The sequence below is a fragment of the Pipistrellus kuhlii genome, unplaced genomic scaffold, assembly GCF_014108245.1.
Source record: "Pipistrellus kuhlii isolate mPipKuh1 unplaced genomic scaffold, mPipKuh1.p scaffold_m20_p_9, whole genome shotgun sequence".
NCBI classification, from domain to species: domain Eukaryota; kingdom Metazoa; phylum Chordata; class Mammalia; order Chiroptera; family Vespertilionidae; genus Pipistrellus; species Pipistrellus kuhlii.
In genome coordinates, this window is record NW_023425595.1 from 66,617,262 (window position 1) to 66,634,627 (window position 17,366).

General features: G+C 56.7%; 2 protein-coding genes across 10 annotated transcripts in view; one reads left to right on the top strand and one right to left on the bottom strand.

Annotated features, from left to right (window-relative positions):
• Positions 1-16,292, bottom strand: part of PCSK7 (proprotein convertase subtilisin/kexin type 7) — a 29,408-nt gene extending 13,116 nt beyond the window's left edge. The window contains exons 1-12 of one of the 6 annotated variants that reach the window (XM_036427027.2): positions 15,882-16,017; positions 14,218-14,344; positions 13,280-13,759; positions 10,928-11,062; positions 9,984-10,149; positions 8,739-8,829; positions 7,859-7,913; positions 7,319-7,457; positions 5,382-5,482; positions 2,771-2,938; positions 2,263-2,370; positions 1,301-1,403 (exon numbers count right to left, since the gene is read on the bottom strand). In XM_036427027.2, coding sequence (XP_036282920.1) covers positions 1,301-1,403; positions 2,263-2,370; positions 2,771-2,938; positions 5,382-5,482; positions 7,319-7,457; positions 7,859-7,913; positions 8,739-8,829; positions 9,984-10,149; positions 10,928-11,062; positions 13,280-13,747 — 1,534 coding nt within the window. In that variant the 5' untranslated portion in view covers positions 13,748-13,759; positions 14,218-14,344; positions 15,882-16,017. Of the gene's footprint in view, positions 1-1,300; positions 1,404-2,262; positions 2,371-2,770; positions 2,939-5,381; positions 5,483-7,318; positions 7,458-7,858; positions 7,914-8,738; positions 8,830-9,983; positions 10,150-10,927; positions 11,063-13,279; positions 13,760-14,217; positions 14,364-15,881 lie in introns of those variants that run through there. The other 5 variants (XM_036427024.2, XM_045577924.1, XM_036427029.2 and 2 more) reach the window with 5 other exon arrangements.
• An 87-nt stretch (positions 16,293-16,379) lies between these two features.
• RNF214 (ring finger protein 214) overlaps positions 16,380-17,366 on the top strand; it is a 34,575-nt gene continuing 33,588 nt past the window's right edge. For 2 of the 4 annotated variants that reach the window (XM_036427030.2, XM_036427036.2), the window contains exon 1: positions 16,390-16,518. The gene's annotated coding sequence lies outside the window, so the exon portion shown is untranslated. Of the gene's footprint in view, positions 16,519-17,366 lie in introns of all 4 variants that reach the window. The other 2 variants (XM_036427034.2, XM_036427035.2) reach the window with 2 other exon arrangements.

Here is a 17,366-nt window from a genome sequence, read left to right on the forward strand (position 1 = left end):
AGGACCCTGACCCTCCTCTAAGTCAACCCATCACCTGACAGTGTGACTGTGGTTACTGTGCTACCTGAGTGACAGGGAGCAGTCCTGGGGCAGGAGTTAAGGGCACACCATCTCCAAGACACACGAGTGTCCAAGACAAAGCCTGGGTTCCCCAGAGCTGCGTTCCTGGGACTGCTCCCGAATTGCCCATCCTGGCTGGCACCTCGTGCCCATTCCACGGTCCCTTTTAGGAGACATGCAGAGAACAGCACTCACGGACTTCCTTCCACCTAGAGCCGTGGTCGGCAAGCTGTGGCTCACAAGCCACATGCCGCTCTGTGGCCCCTTGAGTGTGGCTCTTCCACAAAATACCACGGCCTGGGCAAGTCTATTTTGAAGAAGTGGCATTAGAAGGAGTTTAAGTTTAAAAAATTTGGCTCTCAAAAGAAATTTCAATCGTCGTACTGTTATTTGGGCTCTGTTGACTAATGAGTTTGTCGACCACTGGCCTAGAGGGAACCAGGCACCACTGACGTACATGGTCAGGGAGACTGGACGCCGTCCCCTGCGGGACGCTGCCTGGCCCTCCTTAATGAGCTCCCTCGGCTGCTCATCCTCTGAGTTGCTCTGGGTGGATCACTTCCTGCGAGTTCGGAGTTCAAGTTTGGGCACAGCACATGACATGCTTCAATCTTCATAGAAAATAGCCAATAACTGCCCAATTCCTCAAGGGACAGGAAGTCCCCGAGGAGCTGGAGCTGGGGACGTCACGTGGGAACTCTGGGAAAGTGCAGACACTGTCCTGGGAGGTGCCCAATCTCTGTGCTCAACACCAACCACTGACTTACAGCCCTGGGATGGTGAGAAAGAGGCGGGTCAGAGGGCAGCCACAGCCCGGGAAGACCCTGTTCTCCTCCAGCAGGCTCCTGCGACTCTCTGTATTAGCCAAGGTTGAGAAAGCAAAGAATCTCAACTCCTTCACTTCATCCAAAGGCCACAGGGATGACGAGGACTGTCTGGCAAGTTCTCAGCTTGGAATGCAAAGAACATCTTTCAACTCGTGCCTCATCTGCAGGCCCAACCCCGCTCCCCACAGCCTCTCTCATCAGGGCTCAGCAGCTCCTTTCCTCTCCCAGCGGCTGGGAGGAAGGCCTTGCTGGGCCCGGGCAGCCTCTCAGAAGCAGCAACATGCCCTAAAATGGCCATGGACACGCCACAGGTTTGGCTGAAGCTCAGCTCCTGAGGGAAGGGGTAGAGCCCAGGGAGGGTGCGTTCCCCCTCGCCCTGCCCCAAGATAACCCCCTTTCTGGGGACTACTTACCATTCCACAGTACCTCCAGGGAGTGGGGGGACAGTGGGATAGCCTTGTTCTCTTTTAACACAGGGCTGACGTAGGAAGCTAAGTAAGGGACAGATGTCCAGATCTGTTAAAGGAAAAGGGAAGATGGACGATGAACCAGACTGGACTCCTTTTCTCTCTCATCCGCTGATCGTCAGGGCCCAGCTCTCTCTCTTTTTCCTGTCCTCATCACCTTCTCCCATTCCTGAGGCTCCTGCGACATCAGGGAGTGCTTCCTATGGCACCGAATCCAAAACCAGAGGAAAGGGATGTCCAGGTGGGAGATGAGAACCAGAGCACTGTGTCCCAAAGGGTACCAAGTCCCAGCACTCCCTGCAAATGCTCTGGAAACTTCAACGAACATGCTGAGCCTGCTTCCTCATTTGTAAAATGAGTGTCAGCTGGGATGAGGGTACATAAATGAATGGACATTTATTCAGCCCTTACAAAGTGCCAGACAACGGTGTCCAGGGTGGCCAACATCCAGCCTGCGGGCCGTATAAGGCCCATGATACTACAATACTTTGTTGGGCCCTGCCAAGGCATTAGGGGTAAGGTAATTAAATATTTGATCAAATATAGTAGGCTAATTTTTTAAAATATACACTTTTTATTTCAGAGAGGAAGGGAGAGAGATAGAAACACCAATGATGAGAGAGAATCATTGATCAGCTGCCTCCTGCACACCTCCCACCGGGTATCAAGCCCACAACCTGGGCATGTGCTCTTGACCAGAATGGAACCTGGGACTTTACAAGCCAACTCTCTTTCCCCTGAGCCAAAGCAGCAGGCTATTTTAAGTGATAATTTTGTATAGACCAGGAATGATATTATAAATATCCACATGGCCCTGGGCAGAGAGAAGGTTCCCCACGCCTGGTTAGGCAGCCAGCCCCTCCCTTGGTCATCCCATGTGGCTCCCTGCCCTGCCGACACCTGTTCACCTTGGCTGCGTTAACGAGTCTCCAAGCCTTGAGCAGGCCGAATCCGTGCTGGTGGCTATGGCTGAAGCCTGCCTCATTGGTGATCCAGTCTGCATGGCGATCCTCGTACTGAGGGCAGAGGTCCCGGTTAATCTCCTGGATTCCCAAAGTGATCTCAGCAACCCATCTCTGGCCTCCCTGCTGCTGCTCCAACCCAGACTCTCCCACTAAAGCCACTGGTTATGGGTTCCCCAAGGAAAGCTGCCCCCTGGTGTCACCACCCCAAAGGCCGGCTTCAGAGGAGGAGCCAGGCTCCAGCGAGGAAGCCCGGCCAGAGCTCTCCTCTGCAGGTAAAATGGCATCATCAGAAATAGGTACAATGAGGTGAGGTCTCTGGTGACGGACTCCCCACCCTTGTTCTATACCCATGCAACCCCGAAAGGCACTGGCACCTAACACCTGGAAGTCCTCGAGCCAGAACTTGGGGGTCGGCTGGGCCAGTTCACATGTTTGCCTGGTGGCATCTCACCTGAGTGGCTGTGAAGACAATGATGTGCTGGACATCACGCCAGGTAAGGCAGGGCCGCACCTGCAGCATGAGGGCTATCATGCCAGCTGCCAGGGGGGCTGCAGCTGAGGTGCCCGTGTGGCCCTCAGTGCAGCCTGTGCCCTTCTGAAGGTCCCAGTCAGTGGTCACCTGGGCAGTGGGACAGGAGGGCACTGGGTCAGACTGCGCTCATGGCACTGTGGAGGGCAGGGTACAGACTGGCCCATCCTTTGTCTCTGACCAGCGGGAGGCTGCTAGGTCAGAGACGAAGGAGAGCCTGAGCTCTGGGCCTCACAAGGAATTTCAGCAGAGCCGAGAGGGGCAAATGCAATTGAAGAGGTACTTAGGAGGGCTGGTTGTAAGGGAAGGAGGGGTAGGCATGTGAGGCCTAGTGCTGGGGACAGTGTGCTGACGCCTGCTGCTCCAATGATCCAACCCCAAATTCCCCATCCCAGCCCCCAGTCCCAAGCCTCCAGACCCCACAGCCATGCCAGACAGAGGAAGTGGGCAGGAGCTCCCGGGCCGGCTGGAGCTGGGACAACAGTGACGGCACCATTCAAGGAAGTCCAACTTGGCGGCTTGGCGATAAGGAGCTGCAGTGACATCAGTGCAAACAAAGCGCGTGTGTTCCCAGGGAGAGAGGTCGTCCCTGCCCACCCACGGGCTCGGGATGGGGCCAGTGTCTACGCTGCCTGCCTGGCTGGTGGAAGCTGACAGGACAAGCTGCCTCGCTGCTCTGGCCCGGTGCCTCAGGACGGCTTTTGGGAGTCTCCTTCTCTCCCTCTGGTGCAAGCGGGAGGTGGGTGAGGGCGTGGAGAGGGGAGAGTTGCCTGTGGGGGACAGATGGCATCTGTCTGGCCTCAAGCTCTTTCTCTGCTATAATGGACCCTGGAACCACACAGGGGTGAACTGAGGAGACCCTGAGTCTCTGAGATGCGGCCCAATAGGTTTAGCATAAGAGCAGAAAGTTTTCTTCTTCCAACCCTCTCTTCTGGGCCAGATACCAGGTCCCAGCTTCTGCCAAGAGCTGCCCTTTCTCAGCACTGCTTCCCTCCCAGCTATGAGAGCAGCTGCCAGGAGGTGTAATTTTTACCCAGACAGCGCGCACGCCCAGAAGGAAAGGAAGAAACTCCCAAGCTGTCCTCAATGAGTGGGAGGCCGGCCCGCTCTGTGCCAGGGAGCAGACGGATCGTTTCCTGTTAAGGAAGCAGCCTCACAGTCTGGTGTGTGGCTGAGGTCTGGGAACTTGCCGTGGTGGCAGGTCTACAGGCAGCCAGAGGGAAGTCCAGGGAGGTGCCCCGGCAGGGCAGCCGAGTGGTGGTGGCATGTGCCTCCACACCCTGCCCTCAAGGAAGACAGCTTCGCCAAGCTGCTCACTGACCAGAAACTGGCAACGGGAGCCTTCCAAGGCAAAGACATCCCACAGACGGAAACTCGGCGAAACACACGCTCTTCCCTTCTGGATGAGTGACAGTTCCGATGTGGAGCTGAGTTAGGAGGACCCGAGTCACACCCTCAGGACAGAACAGACTGAGGACGATGCCTGGGAGCTCCACTGGTTCCTCGGGGGAGGGGGAGTAGCGGGATGAGCGGTTCTGGAGAGTTCTGCCAGGGCACCAAGAGCACAGTATGTTCCTGCTCTTGTTCCAAGCCCAGTCTGGCCTGGTGGGGGGATGCCGTGCACCCAGACCCCCGCCTGCTGAGCAAAGCCTTTCTTCTCTCTTCTGTAGTCCACTCCCTCTTCTCCTCTCCCCAGGGCACGAAGTGGGGGGGTCAAATGACCCAGAGCCTTGGAACACTGTGTTAACCAGAGTCATTTACTGGCAAAACAAAACTTCAGTTTTGGAAACGGAATCTGGCTCGGCAGGAGACCTCCCACAGGGCCAGGGAAATCTGATACCCTGGCTGCCGCCCAGCTCCGGCCAGGCAGGCCCTTCCCCTTTATTCCCTCCAGTCCCTCTTGGGCAGCAAGGCCGCAGGGAGCTCTGGGAGGATGGCCAGAGACTTGGCATGAAGACCTGGGATGCAGCTGGGCCAGCCAGGCACAGGCACCAGGCCTGCACCCTGTGAAGGCTCCCAGAGCTCAAGGCTCTGCTCTCTCGCTCGCTCCAAGTTCGCGTCTGCCGTGGCCCCAGTGCCAGGCCCCAGGGAAGAGCTCTCTCTTGAGCCAACAGACAGTCCTGACTCCTTATCCTGCCCGTCCCAGAAACACAACCACTGCTGGCTCCTGAGGGCCAAGGGGCCCAGGAGTGAGTAAACACCAGAACGCACAGGGTTTACATAAGGGCTGGAAAATAACAGGACGGATCTGTAAGCCCACAAAAAGCAGCCAAAGCCCAAATCCTACCAAAGAAAGGCACTACAAAGAATTCTGTCATCAATGTGACACTTAGCAGTCCTCCAACAGTACATAAAATTAACTTGCACATTAACATTTTAGAGATAAAAACCATTTCCCAGATTATCCCCAGCCCCAGCTCAGCCCGCCCCCCCCCCCGCCCCCGCCCTCCCACCGAGGGTTTGCGAGGGAAGATGCGGCTGAGCACAGGATGGGGCGCAGGGTTATGGGCCAGGAGTGCAGGTGGGCACTTACAATGCTCCTGAGCATCTTGTCCCCACCGCTGAAGGTGACCGCCAGCATGGACGCACACTCCTCTGCGTAGAACGGCATCCGTCCGTCCTCGTCCACGGCACCTGGGGGAGGGCAGGGATGGGAGCTGAGACGAAAGCCGGTAACAGCAGGTACCTTTGAGTTACCAGCTGGTGGTGGCCCTGGGTTTGAAAATGATTCAGCGGCCCAAGGGCCTCGGGTGCCACACTCCTCACTTGAACAGGCCCCGTCAAGTGGCTGACGATGTTCTGTGCCCTAAACACCGTTCTCCCAGGAGGCTCGCCCCAGGGCGCCAGCGGAGGCATCACACCTCCGCATCCTCATGCACGCACACACTCCTCTCCTTAGCCTTCAGTGTCAACGGAGAGTCACACACACGCGAGGGGGAGGGCCACGTGGGAAAGGACAGTCTGGTCTTCAGAAGTCTAAAGTCAGGGCGTAAGCCGGGGAGAACAGAAGCACCACTGGGCAATGCCGTGGTGGGAGCACAGGACGAGGGCAGGAGGCAGGAGGGCCATGGGAAGACGGCAGGACAGAAGCCTAACCAGCGCGGTGGGTGCGGGCGGCAGATTACTGCCACAGGCCGGGCGGAAAGCCTGTCAGGCGTGGAGACTCCAAAGAAGCCGCGAGAGCAGGTTGAGACCCTCGCACTCTCTGACCCCCAGGGAAGGTCCTGCTCACACTCAGACACACAGAGGATGGGGCTGCCCAAGACACATTCTCCTTACAGGTGAGTCACACACACACACACACACACACCAAGCCCCTCAGCACAGAGTGACACACTCACCAGGATACAGTCTCTCATCACAGAGTGACACACTCACCAGGTACAATCCCCTCACCACAGAGTGACACACTCACCAGGATACAGTCCCCTCACCACAGAGTGACACACTCACCAGGATACAGTCCCCTCACCACAGGGTGGCACACTCACCAGGTACAATCCCCTCACCACAGGGTGGCACACTCACCAGGATACAGCCCCTAACCACATTGTGACATACTCACCAGGATACAGTCCCTCACCACAGAGTGACACACCAGGGTACAGTCCCTCACCACAAACTGACACACCAGGATACAGTCCCTCACCAGAGTGACACACTCACCAGGTACAATCCCCTCACCACAGAGTGACACACTCACAGGATACAGTCCCTCACCAGAGAGTGACACACTCACCAGGATACAGTCCCTCACCACAGAGTGACACACCAGGATACAGTCCCTCACCTCAGAGTGACACACTCACCAGGATACAGTCCCTCACCACAGAGTGACACACCAGGATACAGTCCCTCACCAGAGAGTGACACACACACCAGGATACAATCCCTCACTAGAGTGATACACACACCAGGATACAGTCCCTCACCAGAGAGGTACACACTCACCAGGATACAGTCCCTCACCACATAGTGACACTCTCACCAGAATACAGTCTCTCACCACATAGTGACACACTCACCAGGATACAGTCCCTCACCACAGAGTGACTTACCAGGATATAGTCCCTCACCACAGAGTGACACACTCACCAGGATACAGTCCCTCAGCACAGAGTGACACACCAGAATACAGTCCCTCACCAGAGTGACACACTCACAGGATACAGTCCCTCACCTCAGAGTGACACACTCACAGGATACAGTCCCTCACCTCAGAGTGACACACTCACCAGGATACAGTCCCTCACCACAGAGTGACACAGTCACAGGATACAGTCCCTCACCAGAGTGACACACCAGGATACAGTCCCTCAGCACAGACTGACACACTCACCAGGTACAATCCCCTCACCACAGAGTGACACACTCACCAGGATACAGTCCGTCAGCACACAGTGACACACTCACCAGGATACGGTCCTCACCACAGGCACACACACACGCACACGGAAGCATGGGGACTACCTATGGTGACCGTGTAGATGGAGTTGGCGTATCCGTCGTAGTTGCAGTTGTCGTTGTGCTGGCCCCCATTGCCACTCGCCACCACAAAGATGCTCCCGAAGCCCTGGCGGCCCGCCATCACCCCGTGCTGCAAGGCAGCCTGAGGAGCAAGAACGCCGGGAATCAGCTGGGAGACTGACTTCTCCCTTCCTTACAAATGCCCGTCTCCACTTCTAGAAAGGAGTACAGCCCAGCGGCCGGCCAGGTAGAGAGGGTCAAGGTGGCACAAGGACGGGAGGAAGCTGGTAGTTAAGCTGCTGCTGATGAATGCACTCTGCTCATCAGAGTGGGGAGGCCAGAATAGGGAGCCAATGGGAGCCTATTCCCTTCCTCTCAGAACCTGTGTCCCCATCCACCCTCCTGTCCCCGAAAGGAGGCGCCGGGTCAGATGGCACAGCCTGGCCCTGAAGACGGGTGGGTGAGGGAGTGACCTGCAGTGTCCTCTGCCACTGAAGGGAGGGTGTGCCTGGGTCTTCTCCAGGCTTCCTGCAGGTCAGGTACCTTGCCAAGCTGATGAGGGCCATCCACTGTCTTCCCATCATCGTCTGGGCCCCAGCTGTGGAGAAACACCAGCGGGAGGGTCGGAGCCAGGCTGTGGCCCCTCCCAGGCCCCCAGGCTCGGCTGGCCACCCCTGCCTGGGCTCCCGCTCTCCTCTCAAGGTTCCAGGTCAGGCCTCCCATGATGAAAGGTCAGAAGGGTTGGTTCAGCCCCCACTCAAAACGGAAGAAAGCTCTTTTCCTTAGAAACGCTCCCAGTGTAGGACTGCTTTAATCTGCTCCTAAAACCCTCCCTCAGGTCCAGGAAGCAGGAGACGGACATGTTGGTGGCCAGGGACAGGGGGCACCTGTCCGGATTTGGGATCTATGACTAGGCCTGAGGGAGGAGCACCCACAAGGACTCTCCATTCCTTCTCCAAGAGGAAATGACTGCGGATGTCATGGATTCAATGGAGGTACTGGCGAGGTGCCATCACTGCCACGGGGGCAGCCCAATCTGTTTCTCCTTAATCTCACCTGACCCCAACACAACCACAACCCGAAGCTGCAGGTGTGTTTGTGTGCAGGGCCAGGGGACTGGCGCTGGCACTCAGCTTGGCGGAGGGAGAGGAAAGCCCACTTTGCTCCCAGAGGCCGATGAGCTCATTAAAAAGCTGTTGCACTCCTCATGTGGCAACCTGATGACTGGGATGACATGAGGCTTAAGACTAAGAACCCGGTGGCTGGGCATCTGGAGAAAGGAGGGCAATGGGCTGATAAGCTGAACCCAGGGAGCAGAGCTTGCTGGAGCTGCCTGAGTCAGCTCACCTTGTTCTTCTGCTGGAGAACTAGTCTCAGCTGTCCAAGCCTCTGGCCCTCTCACCTGTGCCTGACTCTGACTCACCTGCAACTGTAGATGTCATTGATCTGATAGTGCTTGTTGAACGCCACAGCCTCCATGCTGTCTGTCAGGGGTCCATCTAGTAACCGGATACCTAGGCAGCAAAGGCCACATTAGCTCCTCAAGAATGCCTGTCCCGAGATGGGGATCTAGAGGGCGGGGAGCCAGATGTGGAGATTTACTTTCCCCCCTAAGTGTGCTTGTGTTCTTTATACCATGTGTATGTACCTACCCTGAAATACTTTTTAAAATATAATGCTAAATCTTAGACTTTAAGGATCATGGGATCTGGTGGGAAAGGCATGTAGAATGTAGGTAGCCAAGTTTCCCTATTTGCATCCTTAATCATGTGAAACACGGGTGTGCTGCTTGACACATAGAAGGCGCTCAATAAAAGGTACTCGTTACCATCAACTACTCCCATGTATGCCTACTTTCATCCTCTAGAGCGGTGGCCGCGTCCTCTGACCATGTAGGGACCTAAGGGGCTTTCAGAAGGGATTTGGACCCTGAAGGCTTCTGGCGCCCCATGTAGCCTCATTTACAGAGGGCTGCTGCCCTCTGCTGGAGTGTAGGAGGAATACACCCAACTTAGTCAGCCTAACTTTTGGTTAGTTATTAAATCTAAGCATTTGAAGGAATCATGGGGAGGGCTTCCCCATTCATTCCCTTCACCTTGGGCTTGATGGACAAAGCCTGAGAGGCAAAGGAGCCACAGAACCGGCCCCAAGTGGAGGCCAGGGATTCCCAGACCTCTTGAAAGGATGGAGAACAGATAGTGACCATAAAAAAAAACACCTGGAGCTGAGAGCTGGGGAGCCGGGAGAGGAGCCTCCATAGACACGTGGGGTCAAGGAGGAAGGGCAGATGAGAAGGTGTTTGGTAAATTGCAAATACAAGTGTAGCACACATAAGTAAAGGAGGTATCTGAAATGAGTTGGGGTACAACCAAGATCAGAAAAAGGAAAGAGGCAACTGAGCAGGATGGTCTCCATCCGCATCAAGAGCATTCTCACTTTTAGCTGTTTTATGTAGTGGGGCTTGCTGCTGAACGCATGCCTAAAACACCACTGCATTGAAAAAAACACCGTGAACTGATTCGTCCTATAGACCTTTATTATGAGCTTACCCTTTGTTCTATGCTGTGTGTGTAGAGGGTCGGACAAGGCAGTACACAGCCAGGGACTGGGGTGGGGAATGAAGTCTGCTATCAAAGGGGAGACGGACTGAGGCTGCACCGGAAGGTACCTGCTATGCGACTCCCATATGCCACTCCCACTGCACAGAAGCTGTTGTTAGGCACCGCAGCAATCTCTCCCGCACATCGAGTGCCATGATGGTTGCCATTCTCCGCATCCGGGTGGGGCATGGGGTCAGGGTCATTAGAGTTGAGGTCATAGCTGCCTTCAGGGCTCTGAAACATTGTGCGGGGGCAACATGTGGTCACTCACTGGTTCTAAGAGGTCAGATCTTAGAGCTCAGGGAGAGAGGGAGTTTGGGCTCCAAGACCATCTCTGTCTGAAAACCACATACAGTGTTTCCCAAAGTGTGGTACGCGTACCCCCAAGGGTACGGGAAGAGTTTGGTGGGGGTACGCGTTGCACCGGAGTCTGGTGGGGATATGCACTGCACCGTGCTTAGCTGCGTCTAATTCTACATTCTCATGAGTACGAGGGGTACTCAGCGTTACGAGAATTTATAGAAGGGGTACACATATGTCAAAAGTTTGGGAAACACTGGACTACATGAGGCAGGACCCCAGGGCAAAACTGAGAAGTGCCACCGTTCTTAGGAAACTTCTCTCTCGTCTATTATAGAAATGTGTCCAGAAAACTGCTCCACCACGTGAAAACCTGGGATAGAAACCATGCGGGGCTGCCCAAAGGCCAGGCGTTAGAGAAGAAGGTGCTCAGAACGGTGTGCAGAGGGCAGTTGCCTAGGGCTCTACTCCTCTCCCCAGGGCAGGGAGTGCGACAGGACCCGGTGAGTATCACCTGGGACCCTCTCCCTTACTGAGATAGAGCCACTCCATGCCTTAACCGCCTTCTGGAATGCTGGCTGGGGAAGCAGAAGAGGACACCATCCCACCAGGCCCTTCCGTTTGGCTCTTAGACCTCTAAGAAAGGGGACGAGCTTGAGGCAATATGAAGGTGAGAAACGGGGGTGGGAGGGGTCACCCCAGGGCCACTCACATAGTTGGGTGCAATATCCTGGATGGTGTGTTCCACTCCGTCATCCACGACCACCACAGTCACCCCTCGCCCCGTCACGTTGCGTTCCCACACACCTGTCACGTTGATGTCCCTGCCGGGGCTCCGCCAGTTATTCTGCAGGACAGACAGGGCCAGGAGCTGTGTCAGGGCCTTGGGAATCCAGGGACAGATAGCACAGCTCACAGCGATGCACAGTAAAGCTAGCGGCCCCTCTCTCCTCCTGGCTGCCATCAAAGAGCCAGACAGGCCAAAACTGGTTTGGCTCAGTGGATAGAGCGTCGGCCTGCGGAGTGAAAGGTTCCAGGTTCAATTCCGGTCAAGGGCATGTACCTTAGTTGCAGGCACATCCCCAGTAGGGGGTTTGTAAGAGGCAGCTGATAGATGATTCTCTCTCTCTCTCTCATCGATGTTTCTAACTCTCTATCCCTCTCTCTTTCTCTCTGTAAAAAAAAATAAAAAATCGCCAGACAGTTTGTGTAGCAATAGGTCCAGGTGGGGGCGGAGTCAAGGAGGGACAAGTGAGAGCTTTGCCACAACCTAGGTCAACAGGAAAAGCTGGCAGCATTCATGGGCAATAAAGATGAAATGGTAGGGTGGGGGATGGGGCAGGCTAAAAAGGGTCAATGGGGGAAATACGTAATACTTTCGACAATAAAGATTTATTTATTTTTTAAAAATATATTTTATTGATTTTTTTACAGGGAAGGGAGAGGATAGAGAGCTAGAAACATCGATGAGAGAGAAACATGGACCAGCTGCCTCTTGCACACTCCCCACCGGGGATGTGCCTGCAGCCAATGTACGTGCCCTTGACCGGAATCGAACCTGGGACCCTTCAGTCTGCAGGCTGACGCTCTATCCACTGAACCAAACCGGTCTATGCTCAACAATAAAGATTTAAAAAAATAGCTGAAGCTGGTTTGGCTCAGTGGTAGAGCGTCGGTCTGCGGACTGAAGGGTCCCAGGTTCGATTCCGATAAAGGGCATTAACACTGGCTGCAGGCACAGCCCCGGTGGGGGTGTGTGCAGGAGGTGGCTAGTCGATGTTTCTCTCTCATCGACGTTTCTAACTCTCTCTCCCTCACCCTTCCTCTCTGTAAAAAATCAATAAAATATAAAAAAATAGATGAAATGGTGGCTAGGCTTACGGTTGGCTAATACAATTATTATGCTCCATAATATATATTATGATAATACTAGAGGCCCAGTGCATGAATTTGTGCATGGGTGGGGTCCCTCAGCCTGGCCGGTGATTGGGGCTGATGGGTGGGGTGGTGGTGTTGCTGGTGGTGGGACCGTGGGAGGTTGGACCCAGCAGCAAGCTAAATGGCCGATTTTGTAAGGAATTGAGTTCCCTCTTCCCTCCTGGCTAGGTCTGGGGTGCAGGTGAACCAGATTTGGGGCTGATGGGCCCCAGCAGCAAGGTCTGGATCAGTGTGTGTCATAGCTACTGGTAGGTCGTTCTGGTCATTCTGTCGCTTAGGTTTTTATGTATACAGATTATATTACGTTAGTAGTTTACACTGTAAAGCACGTGTCAAACACAAGGCCCGCAGGCCAAATCCGTCCCGCCAGGCCTTGCAATGTGGCCCGCACCGCGCTGTCATCACTGCACTCCGCTGCGTTTCCATCACAATGACAGTTTATGACTGTTCAGTAAACCATTCGGCCCGCAATTTAGGCTGGATTTTAGATTTTGGCCCCTTCTCTGATTGAGTTCGACACCCCTACTGTAAAGTGTTTATCATGTATTAGGGACTCACATGTTAATTCATTTATCCTTACTACCTCTACAAGAGGTACTTTTAAAATCTCCCAAAAATAAAATAAAATCTCCCATTTATAGAGAAGGAAACTGAGGCACAGAGAGGTGAGGCAGCTTGCCCAAAGGCACATGATAGTAAGTGGCAGAGCTGGCACCTGAGCCCAGGCAGCCTGGCCCAGCACCCAGGCCCTGACCACAGTAGCCCAGGGGCTCTCAGAGATGAGCACAGGGAAGATGGAGCCCGAGGAAGAAACACCCCCCAAAGCCCACAGAAATGTCTCTGCGGGCAAGCTGGAAAGCAATACAGTCAGAGTTCATAAAGAACTGGATAGCCTGGTCGGGGAGCTGCTGGTTAGAGTGTCGTCCAGATAAATCAAGGTGGCGGGTTAGATCCCTGATCAGGGCACATACAAGAGTCAACCGACAAATGCACAAATAAGTGGAACAACATATTGATACTTCTCTTGCAAATCAATAAAACAAAGTAATTAATTAATATCTTAAAAAGAGAATTGGATATCCAGAATCTACCCATCTGAAGCTGAAAACTGTAGGGCTGGACTTACCAGGTGCCACTGCTGTGGGTATTTGGGGTCATTGAAGTGGACGCTGCGCTTGGCTCGCTTTAGCAGTTTCTGCTCTGAGTGCCAGTGCACAGCTTCATGTCTGGCTAACACGGCCTCTGCCTGCTGCCGGATGGCCTCTGCCTGCTGGTCTGAGTGGTGCCCAGCTGGGTGGACAAAGAGGTAGTGCCCCTGGAGCTCCCCGATGCGCCCAGCATTCACCAGTCCTGCTGCCCGGGCCAAGGCGTCTGCCTTTTGCTCCGCAGTCTCCTCCTGCCCCTTGCCTTCCAGGTTGTCCAGATGCACAGCCCAACTCAGCCCCCCTGGGCTCCGGGCCTCAGGCCCACCGGTCCTTGGCAGGCCCATGACCCAGGGAACCAGTAAGAAGAGTCCAGCTAATTCCAGCCAGAGGCAGGTGGGCAAGCCCAGGGGGGCATCCAAATGTGGCACTTTCTGCCTCCCCTTCTGCATCAGAACAGTAGGCTGCAGACAGAGAAAGGACATGGGAGGTAAGAGAGCATCCGAGAACTGCGGGATCTCAGAGGGGGACAGAGCCCTCAGGGTACAACGGGAAACCCCAATCCGATCCTTTTAACGAGGAACATGTGATTCCCTCTTTGTATTCAAATTCATCTCTGACCACCAGGGACAGCGCCAGGTGGAGTGTGGGCCAGTACCAAGCGCAGCGAGCAGCTCCCTGGTGCAATGGACCAACCCCGTCTCACTAGCAGCGGGTCAGTGTAACAGGCACCAGGCTGCTCTTGCCAGTCTGCCATCAAAAGGGCTCAAAGGTCGCACCACTCCCACAAATGACTGGCAGAATCAGGACTGCTCTTTAGCAGAGATCCTCCTCCCTTACAGGGAGAGATGAGAATCTTCCCCAGCGGCCTTCTAGGCCAGCGGCCCTCAGGGTAACTCCCCGCAGGGGGCCCCATTCCCACCTGGGCTCTACACCAGGCTGAGCTCCGGGTCTGGCTAACCACTTCTCGCTCATTTTGTGCAGCTGGAGAAAACGCATCACTTTCACTTCTGCTGACTCGGCACAGAGTGGAGACCTGCGGATGGACCCTGAGAAGAAAAGAAACGGTATCCTCCCAAACCCAGGGGAGCAGACAGACGCTCACCCTGAACTCCAGGACCTGCAACCAAAGACACTGCCAGTCACCAAGTGTCACTTCCAGGGACCTCAAGGCATAGACTGGGACTGAACCCGACAGGAAGGCCAAATCAGCACAAAACCAGAAACTCTACTTCTTGTCTTAACATTGTACCACACTCTCTTCTTTCTTTTCTTCCAAAAGCCAGAAGAGGCTTGAACTATTACCAAAACTCCACAACTGACTAGTGTGGTTCAGCTGGTTGAGTGTGGTCCCTGACCAGGCACATGCCCACATTTCAGGCTCAATCCCCAAGAGGGGGCTTGCAGGAGGCATTAAAAAAAAGAAAAAGAAAAAAAAAGTATCAATAGGTAGCAATGCTTCCTGGAAGGTGGTAGCTAACTTCCTGACTTCCCTATCTGAAGGATGCCAGGGGAAGTGAGAGTGGGCAGGAGGCAGGGGAAATGGGGAAAACCTGAGAACGCAAACGCAGCTGAGCAGGCATCAGGGCAAGGGGGCCACCAGGAGAGGGGAAATCACTGGCGCGCAGCAGGACAGCGCTGCCCTTCGTCACTAGCTCAGCAGGTTGGGTTGGAAGGGGAGTCTCAGGCTTCAAACCCGGGAATAACATCCCTAGTTTGGCAGAAGGGCCAGATTGGAACTAACGGGTGAGACAGGAACAGGTGAATGGTGCCCAGCAAGGGTGCACCTGTGCGTGGCTGGGCCCTGGGCGAAGCCTCTGCCCCGCTGGTGGGGCGCTGAGGCAAAGCGGAGTCCTCACACGGAGAACTGACTCAAAGTGGGTCTGACTGCCAAATGGGTCTGACTCAAAACGTTACAGAAAGTGGGTGCTTTCCCAAAGGGAGAAGGGAACACCTCCCTCCGAAGTTCTGCATTCCCTCTCCTCTCTGCTCCTCTGCGGTTCCCAGCCACGGTCTCCTCACAGTTCCGCCTTGCAGCAGCCCCCTCGGTCCCGAGCTGCCCGGGGCCTGGCGGGTGTGCACAACCACTAAGGAAAACAAAACCTTGTCCCTCAGCCAGGCAGGGACACACCTAGGCAGGCTCCTTCCGCCTCGGGGTGCAGGCTCCGGAGAAGAGAAAGCTGACCACTCTCCTTCCCTCCGGCCGGAGCCCTCCCCCCAGGCTCCCCGGAAAGGAACCGTGAGGACCCCGAGAGCAGGTCTTCGCCTCCTCCACTGCAGGCGCACCCCGACAGCGCCCAGGTGCCGCGGGAGAGGAGGTCCAGGTCCTGGGTTAGTTTAAATTAGTTAACTAGTCCAGGTCACTAATCCAGGTCCTGCTCCCCAGAGGCTCCCGCACACGCTCCGCGCCCGGGACCCCGCGCCCCGCCACGGCGCCTCTCCTTACGGGGACCGCGCGGTCCGGGCCCGGGCCCCGGGCGCTCCCGCCGGACTAGAGGCGCCCTGTGCAGCGCCCCCGCCCTCGGACCCCGATACCCGCCCCGGGCCACCAACTTCCTAGCTCCGTCCGACCGAGCCCCAACTCACCGGCGCGGCCCGCCGCCTCCCCGCGGAAACTCGCGGCTTCCCGGGCGCCCGAGCCCCTGACAGCGGCGTCACTTCCGCCCGGCGCCGCAGCCAATCAGGCCGCGCGGCCGCAGCCGGCGGCGCGGGGGCCGACCCTCGGGCCTCTCCCGGGAGCAGCGCGCGCCGCGGCCGCCTCCTCGCGGGGCCCCGCCGTCTCCAGCCCCCGGGCATCTCCCAGGGGACCTCCCCGGAGGCGTCGTCTTCCCCACAATGTCCTCTGGAAAAGGCATCTCGGTCGCAAGCACATCGTTCCTCTCCTCAGACGGCCGTGGTCCCCCCAGCGCCTGAGTCCCTCCTAGAGCGGCTCCCTCCAACGCGTCTCCTTCCTTCTCGCGACAGCATCTTCTTCCTCCTCGCATCCCTGCGTCCCTGCGAGTCCGCCTGTGGCTGAGGGGCTCCCGCACGACCGCGTCCCCTCGGCAGTGCCGGCTCTGGCCGCCAGGGGCGCCGTCGGGGGCGGCCGGGCCCCCGCGCCGCTCCTCCTGCGGCCGCGCCCCGCCCCCTCCTCTCGCGCCGCCGGAAGTGGGAGGTGCGCCGCCGCCAGCGCTCGGCCCTCCCCCGAGGCCCGGCCGCCCCCTCCCCCGCTCCGCCCGCTCAGGTGCGTCCCTTCCCTCCCCTGTCCCTTCCCGGGGGCACGGAGCCCAAGTGGGTGGGGGTCGGCGCGCGGGCCCGGGTGCGACGCGGGGGCGGGAGGCGAGTGGGGGGCGTGGAGGCGCCGGGAGCTGCGAGCGGGGGTCCCGGCCTAGGAGAGTGGCGGGGCTGCCCGCGGAGTGCGAGCCGAGGGGAGGGTGCGGAGGCGCCGTGCCCGCGGTAGCCGCCCGCGTAGCGGGTTGGAGGGCGGCGGTGGCCCCCCGGCGCTGCTTCCACCCATTGTTCCTTCGCGTCCGCCCCGAGGACCCGGCGCTCCCGCCGTGGCCGCCTCGGCGGTGTGGCCCCGGGCTGCGGGGCGGGCGTCCCTCGGCACTTCCTGCAGCCCGCCGTGCGCCCCCGCCCCGGGCGCCCCCCGCACCGGCTCTGCTGCGCGGCCGTGCTGGCAGGACCCGTGCCCGGTGGTTCGGTTACGGCCCCCGGGCTGTGCTGGGGCAGGAGGCTTGCACCTGAGGGTGCAGTAATGGCGATTTGGGGGCCCATTTTCTCCTAGGACCTTAGTATAATGGGGAAACTGAGGCCCGTGACTGAAGGGTTGACACAGCGGTCTCCATGATTGCCCTATGGGCTCTTGTAGGTTCCGGGGTGTATCTGTGATAACTATTAAAATCAACTAATTTAAACCCTATGTTACATACCCCTCTCCCCCTATTTTATTTCCCCATAGAAGGCCATGAGTTTGTCTTGCAACATAAAAGATGACCTTTTGATCAAAGAACGTCATCTGTTCCGGTTCCCGTTTCTTGGTTTTCCCTGTTTTCAGCTCGTTGTCCTGCTGGGGTAACCCAGGTTCCCACC